The following is a 6,909-nucleotide window of genomic DNA, read 5'->3' as shown; positions in this document are numbered from 1 at the left end:
TAGTATATATATATATATATATATATATATATCTGTTTGTGTGTGTGGGGGGGGTTTGCTCGCATTTGTGTGTGTAGATATGTGCGTGGGTATGTGTGCCTGCTTTCGCTATTTTTCTCTCCATACAATGGGGCGGCAGAAGAGTGAGTCCAAGGGGGTGGGCGGAAGAGCTCTAGTTGTAGGTAAAGTCATGGATGTTGGCACCTTGTTGCAGCGTCAGATGGAGCTGCACGGGGCGCTTCGGCGCCCGCCTCACACGGTTGCTCAGCTCCAGGAAGTCCACCGGGTCATGAAGGAGGTGCTGAGTTTCTTTCAGCGTGTGAGGTCCACAGCGAGCGTGCTTAGCAGCTCACCAGAAACCGTCTTTCAGTGCCTTATGCACATTGGCATGGGAGACGTTGTCAGCTTTGACAAGCAGCGACGCGATGGTGCGGTGCCGATGCATCAAGCAAAGGTGCTGTCTCGGACCAACGCGATTCAATTAGAGCCCCGCCTTCGAACCGCTGTTCCGGCTGATGTGTTAGATGCCATGGTGGCCCTGAGTAAAACCACTCGAACCCTGCTGCGCATCAAGGTGGAGGACGGCAATGACTTCACAATTGCGGAGACTGCATTGCGGCAATCCATAGAGTACCTGGACTATATTGATGCCGCCTCGGGAAGCGTTCCTGAGGTCATGTTCAAATTCTACATGGTGGAGGACGAGGCATCGCTGTTATCGCTCTTGGGGCACACCCTGTCGGAGACTTCGCGTGGACACTCTGAGGGTGGAACCTCAACAGAAGTAACGGCTACTCTGCCATCTGATGAAGACTTAGAAAAAGAGCTCCGTCGACTGGCACACGTGTGCACATCTACGACAGAGACAGCAGGGGATCGAGTAAGTGCCCTGCGAACCATCAATTCCTGGATAGACATGATGGAGGAAGATAAATTTCTTCTCCATATCCGTCAGGTGGCATCCCATCTTTCAGGCCCTTTGGCAGTGTGCGCTGCGGAAAAGCGCTCCGCGGTATGCCGACAGGCGTGTAATGTTATGGTGAGTATCGCAGAAAGAACCCCCGCAAGGCTTTACCAAGAGGGGCCACTGAAAGTGGCCCTCGCCAAGTGGTGTTCTGTTCTTGTGCGTGGTGTCTTTGTCACGGTGTCGGCAATCGCACAGGCCACGCACGCCGCTCTTCGGGTTCTTGTAATTGGCAGCGGAGGCAACGCGGCGGCGCTAAAATGCATCATAGATGGTCTAGAATCTGGCACTCACCCGGAACTGCGGCGCAAGTGTTTGGGCTATCTTGTCCTTGGCGTTGTCGCCTCGCGGGGTGAAGCCTGCGCGGCCCACCCCAACCTTGCCGCGGTGTCGGCGAAGTACATGGAGACTGGGGACAGTGCGTGCAGAAAGATGGCACGGACACTTTATATTGCCCTCGTCCACTTCGCTGGGGCGCCCAACGTGACGGTAAACCGGAAATCCGAATCTCTCATTCTGCAGGAGGAGATGGAGCTGAGCGGGGTCCTGGATGACGTTGAAGACCTTGACAAAGTTGTGTTTGGCGGAGATGCGGAAAGGCGGGTCTCCACCGGCCCCAGCGTGCAGCGTGGCACGGCCCAATTCAGCACACCCACCACATCGTCCAGAACACATGCGGTGCGGCGCGAGTGCACGCAGCCCTTCACGGTGGACATCTACGATACCTCCGCCTGCCTCGGGACGCTGGATACGCTGCATGAGGGAGCGCAGCCAACCAGGCTTCCCGCTGTGCCCTCGCGGGGGAACAGCCCCCAGTTGAAGACCCCCACCAGAATTCGGCTTCATTCATTTTCTCTGCTGGAAGACGAGGCTGCGCCTGCTCCGCCAGTACAGCCGAAGGCCGTGAAATTGAGCGCCTCGTTGCGTCGCAAGATAGAAGAGGCTTCGTCTCTCCCCGCCTTACGTCACTGACGTCCGCGGCATAACTGGAAACGACGAATCAATAGCTGCTTGGAACTGTCATAGATTTTCTTCTCTACTCACGGAATATAAAAAAAAAGAAAAGCACACACGCAAAAAAAAAACAGAAGCAGGAACGCTTCTCCGCTTTGTAGTGCAGCGCTGCTGCGACTCTCAACCGGTAACGGCGATTTCCGAAGAGGGGTTTACACCATTGCAAGTGTTGCGTGTTGCGAATGGGCGGCGCGGGGAGATGCAGTTAAGATGCAGAGGAACCAAAACTGAAACACAAAAAAAAAATCTTTGTGTGTGTGCGGGGGGGGGGTAATGCGTGGGATGGAAGCACTACTTAGTGAGAAGTAAATTCTTTGGGACGCCTTGCGGTTTGAAGTGCCCAAAGAAGACTGATGGTGTTTGCGGCAGCAAAGAGGTAAATGAATAAAAAAAAGATTGCTTATCCTTGAACCCTTCCTTTCGTTGGATGTGATACGCAGTCACATGGACATACTTGTATCTATGCCTTGTATTACGTCCATGACGGTTTGTTGATGATTTGCGGGATGCGTAATGTCATTGGTGCGACTACGAGCACTAATGCTAATACTTCGGCCAGGTGCCTTGTTAAGGTTGCTATGAGCCCATCCCGTGACTATCATTTGCATTATTATTATTTTTTTTCTTGTTGGCGTCTTTGTTGCTACGCATGGGTGTTTTTTCTCGAGCGGCTGGAACACGCAGCGTTACTTGTGCGGGGAGTGTGGTGGTGAAGTATTTAAGTCTGGGACTGAGCCAGGAAGAGCGGGATGACTTGCCCTCCCGCAGCCAAACGGCCACGGCTGGAGGCCAGGCCAAGTGTGACGCCTTGGGTGGAGAAGTACAGGCCACAGACTCTAAACGAGGTGAAGTCACAGGAGGAGGCGGTGAGTGCGCTGCGGGCCAGTCTTCAGTCGCGCGCAAGCATGCCGCACTTTCTCTTTCACGGCCCGCCTGGCACGGGAAAGACAACGGCAATCCTCGCCGTGGCGCGGGAACTTTTTGGGCCTGATTACGTGCACAAGCGCGTGCGAGAGCTCAACGCGAGTGATGATCGAGGCATTCAGGTTATACGCGAAAAAGTGAAGGTGTTTGCGCAGACGGCAGTTGGCAATGTTGGGCAAAAGACGCAGTCCGATGGCAAAGTGTATCCCGTTCCGCAATTTAAGCTTATTATTATGGACGAGGCAGACGCGCTGTTGCCGGATGCGCAGGCCGCCTTGCGTCGGATGATGGAGGACTTCAGTGACGTCACACGTTTTTGCATTCTCTGTAACTACGTCAGCCGCATCATTGATCCCATAGCCAGCCGCTGTGCCAAATACCGGTTTAAACCGCTTGTTAAGCAAACCTTGTATGATCGGATTCGTGAAATTGCGCAGTCGGAGGGCCTAGCTGTATCGGATGCCTCGCTGGAGGCGTTAGACTGGGTGAGTGGCGGAGACTTGCGGTCCGCCATCATGTATTTGCAGTACGCACAGAAGGCGCATGGAAATGATCTCACACATGAAGATTTTTTGGAAGTTTCGGGTAGTGTGCCAATGGAGATGTTGCAAAAATACTTGAAGGCACTTGTGACGAAAAACTTTGATGAAATGTATTCCTTGACGAAGGAGCTTGTTGCGCAGGGCTACCCGGCAAGCCAGCTTCTTTCGCAGCTGCAGCGGTACATTACAGATCCAACCTGTCCCTTGAATTCTCTTCAGCGGAGCTGCGTTGCGTTGAAGCTCTGTGATGTGGAGAAGCGTTTGTCGGACGGCGGTGACGACTTGCTGCAGCTTCTGGACTTGGGGACCACCATCTGCGCTCTGTGACTCGTCAGAAATCGGGGGATATAACTAAATACGACAACAAGAGGAGGACAAGCATAGACCCTTGGTGATGCCGTACTGCTTGCGCTGCTGCTGGCTGCTTTGCATGGCGCTGCTTTCTTTTGTTCTCTTTTCTTCTTTTTCTTTTTTGGCGCGGGTGAGGAAAGTTGGAATAAACGAGAGAAGGAACACCAAGAAGGAGAGAAGGGAATGCGCTCAATGGCAGCCAAAGAAGTTGAACGTGGGAGTTAGTTGCCGAAACGCACAGATTGTTACATTTTCTCTTCTTGTTGCCGTCTTGGTGGTGTTTCTTTCTTGTTTGTTGTGTGTGTGTGTGTGTGTGTGTGTGTTTGGTTCCCCTTTTCCATCCGCCTCTGCGGTGCACACCCCTGGCAGGCTGCAGTGTACCCGTATCCTGCCGCCTCCACGCATGATGTGTTTTTTTTCCCCCCCCCCTCTTCTCATTCTGTATGACTGTTATTACTGACTCTGGCGCTTGGCCTGCTGCATTTCATGCCCTTTTCTCACACCTCCTGCTTTAGTGAAGGAAAGCAGGCAAGCGGGGCATGTCTTCAAAGCCGTCTGACGAGAGTGATGTCCAGTTCAACACCGAGGTGGATCCAGAGGCCGAACTGCAGGAGATGCAGCGGCAAGTGAGCGACCTCCAGGAAGATCTACGGCTAAAGACGCTGCAACAGACCGCAGCCCAAGACGAAGGCCACCGAAAGAGCACGGGATCTGTGGCCACGAAAAACGCATCTATTTTTGTAGGTGGGATGGACCCTCGTACAACGGAAGGGGAGCTTCGGGTGTTTTTCAGTTCGTGTGGTACGATTAAACGACTCACCATGTTGCGGGACAAGTTTACTGGGCAGTTAAAGGGTACTGCGTATATAGAGTTCGAAACGCCCGAACAGGCAGCTGCGGGAATCTTGAAGGATGGTCAGTCACTACATGGGAAGCCGTTGAATGTTGCGATGAAGCGCGATAACATTCCGGCGTTTCAGCGCGGTAGGGGGGCGGGTGGTTTTCCGCGGGGCGGCTTTCGCGGTGGAGGAGCGGGCTCGATGCAACAGCAAATGGCGATGGCGGCAACAATGATGGCTGCAAGCATGATGGGTGGTGGTGGTGGTTTCAACCCGTTTTGCGGACCGGCGCGAGGACGCGGTCGAGGGCGCGGACGCGGCGGGCCGCATTAGCGGCGCAATGTAGGTAATAACGGTCTCTCTTGCTCGACGGCAGACGACGGAGCGCGTGCGTGTCGCCGCAACTCGCGGTGGTGCGCCGCGTTAGCCAAGGGCGGTACCTGGAGCAGACAGACGGGGAGAACAAGGAGGTAAAGAGAGAAAGATATTATATATATATATATATATAAGAAGCACACACCTGCCCGCCTCAACGAACGCCAGCACTAAAAACGTGCAGTAAGAAACGAGGGCTGTGGGAGGATGTGAGGTGAGAAAACCAACAAGTAAAAAAAAAAAGAGTATTTTCCCTTTTCGTGTCCCATCGCCCGCAAGTCTGCGTCGTGAATTATGGAAGGGCTGGCCTCCGCCCTTTGGGGCGAGGAAAGGTGAGGCTACCAATGGCTTGGGGAAAGAAGAGATGTCGGTGCAACCATTGCTTGTATTCCGCTCTCTGCGCTTTCCTCTTTTTTCCTGCCCAATATTGTCTTTTTTTTTTGCTTGTTTGGTTGGTTGTTTGGTTTTTTCCCACACGGCGGAATAAGAGCAAGACAAAGCAAGCCTTACTATTTTTGCTCTTGCCTCGGGTAGTTGCTCTGTCGTTTGGACAGAAACTGTACGGGGTGGGTGGGGGAAGGAACGTGGGTGGAAAGGTATGACTCTTCTTCAGTGGAGAGCGGGTGAGAACTACGTGGATGTGGTGAGCTCGTGCCCATTCACTATTCAAGACTGTCGGCCAGTCGGCTCATGGGGAGCGAGTCCGTCACAGCAAGCATGGCCACTTCACGCAAAACGCAAAGGATATTCAGCGGGGAAATATATGGCAACTCTGTGGGCCTTGGATACGGGAAGAACGTACCTTGTCGATGTCGTGGTGGAGAAAGGAGATGCGGCTGCGGCTGACGCTGATTCCGTGGGCTGCAATGGCCACGAAAGCGGCGTGGCCGCAGTATCGTCTTCTACGGCTCTTTTGACGTTACGTCAATACAAGGGGCCATTGGCGTTTTGTTCAGCGTATGCCATTTTGGACGTCCGGCTTCTCTACCGGGACGACTTCCTCGATTGTTTGTTGTCACAGAGCGGCGACTTTATGTTTGTTGAGCAGTTTGAAATGCCGAAATCGACCTTGCTGCATCTTTTGTTTTACCACTCCCTTTTTGCGCTTCCGAGTGAGGTGGATGAAAGACCCATATACCTGCTACCAAACGGCGCCACAGGGCGCTTCTGCTTGGATTTGAAGCAGGAAAACATTCCTTGGCGAAACAGTAGAAAGGTGCGGCGACTCGTGTCGCATGATCGCTTTGTGGTGGCTGTGAATCGGGACATTCGAGACTCGCTTTACTTGGCACGCGAATATCATACGATGCGAAATGAGTTCACATGGTTAGAATCCAGCTACATTGAACTTCTCGCGAATATGGCGTGTCATCCAGAATGCGGCGTATGTATAGTGGCGGTGGAGCTGTTGGAACAAAGTAGTGGCGCGGTTCTTGCTGGATGTCTGGGATACTCCCTCGGTTGCGTCTATCACGATTTTACCATGTTTACCATGCGACGCTCGCCGGAGGGCTTCGGCACCTTCGTCACCAAACTGCTGGGTGATGCGCTGCAGCAGTGCGGGTACAACATCTGGTATTGGGGGTTTTGCTTAGACTACATGAGGCAGTTTGAGGAAAAATACGGCGGAAGAGTTGTTTCAAAATCGGAGTTTATCACGCGTTGGGAAGAACAACGAAATGTGCCGCCGGATTGTACGCTGGAGGCTTTCTTTCGCTCAGGGAGAGGCATGCTGCCGTACTTTGCCGCTGTGAAATAGCCGCTGGGTTGGCCCCGGGAGGCGCCGCGGCGGAGGAAGAAGAGGAAAAAGGAGGTTGGGTGGGCAAATACATATACGCAACGCAAAAATAAAAATAAAATAAGAAAAACACAATATATATATATATATATATATATATAG

The 6,909-nt window shown here is 52.9% G+C and overlaps 4 protein-coding genes across 4 annotated transcripts, besides 7 other annotated features; all 4 read left to right on the top strand.

Moving 5' to 3' along the window:
- Window positions 1-3: 3 nt before the first annotated feature.
- Window positions 4-32: a microsatellite.
- Window position 33: 1 nt separating this feature from the next.
- Window positions 34-98: a microsatellite.
- Window positions 99-127: 29 nt separating this feature from the next.
- Window positions 128-1,936, top strand: Tco025E_06182 (uncharacterized protein; the record flags this gene model as incomplete). Its single annotated transcript, XM_029373070.1, has 1 exon — window positions 128-1,936. One exon carries the CDS (start codon window positions 128-130, stop codon window positions 1,934-1,936), a length of 1,809 nt encoding a protein of 602 aa, XP_029226820.1.
- Window positions 1,937-2,727: 791 nt separating this feature from the next.
- Window positions 2,728-3,771, top strand: Tco025E_06181 (replication factor C, subunit 2; the record flags this gene model as incomplete). Its single annotated transcript, XM_029373069.1, has 1 exon — window positions 2,728-3,771. One exon carries the CDS (start codon window positions 2,728-2,730, stop codon window positions 3,769-3,771), a length of 1,044 nt encoding a protein of 347 aa, XP_029226819.1.
- Window positions 3,772-3,833: 62 nt separating this feature from the next.
- Window positions 3,834-3,885: a microsatellite.
- Window positions 3,886-4,091: 206 nt separating this feature from the next.
- Window positions 4,092-4,118: a microsatellite.
- A 216-nt stretch (window positions 4,119-4,334) lies between these two features.
- Tco025E_06180 (putative RNA-binding protein) lies at window positions 4,335-4,967 on the top strand (the record flags this gene model as incomplete). The annotated part of the gene is made up of 1 exon (XM_029373068.1): window positions 4,335-4,967. The coding sequence occupies one exon, from the start codon at window positions 4,335-4,337 to the stop codon at window positions 4,965-4,967; it is 633 nt and encodes a 210-aa protein (XP_029226818.1).
- Window positions 4,968-5,118: 151 nt separating this feature from the next.
- Window positions 5,119-5,142: a microsatellite.
- A 294-nt stretch (window positions 5,143-5,436) lies between these two features.
- Window positions 5,437-5,479: a sequence feature (A-rich).
- Window positions 5,480-5,607: 128 nt separating this feature from the next.
- On the top strand, window positions 5,608-6,768 carry Tco025E_06179 (uncharacterized protein; the record flags this gene model as incomplete). The annotated part of the gene is made up of 1 exon (XM_029373067.1): window positions 5,608-6,768. One exon carries the CDS (start codon window positions 5,608-5,610, stop codon window positions 6,766-6,768), a length of 1,161 nt encoding a protein of 386 aa, XP_029226817.1.
- Window positions 6,769-6,881: 113 nt separating this feature from the next.
- Window positions 6,882-6,908: a microsatellite.
- Between the last annotated feature and the right edge of the window lies 1 nt (window position 6,909).

This window comes from Trypanosoma conorhini, assembly GCF_003719485.1.
Source record: "Trypanosoma conorhini strain 025E chromosome Unknown Tco_14.4_contig_00401, whole genome shotgun sequence".
NCBI lineage: Eukaryota > Euglenozoa > Kinetoplastea > Trypanosomatida > Trypanosomatidae > Trypanosoma > Trypanosoma conorhini.
The sequence above is the reverse complement of the archived record's forward strand: the minus strand, read 5'-3'. Positions and strand labels throughout refer to the sequence as shown.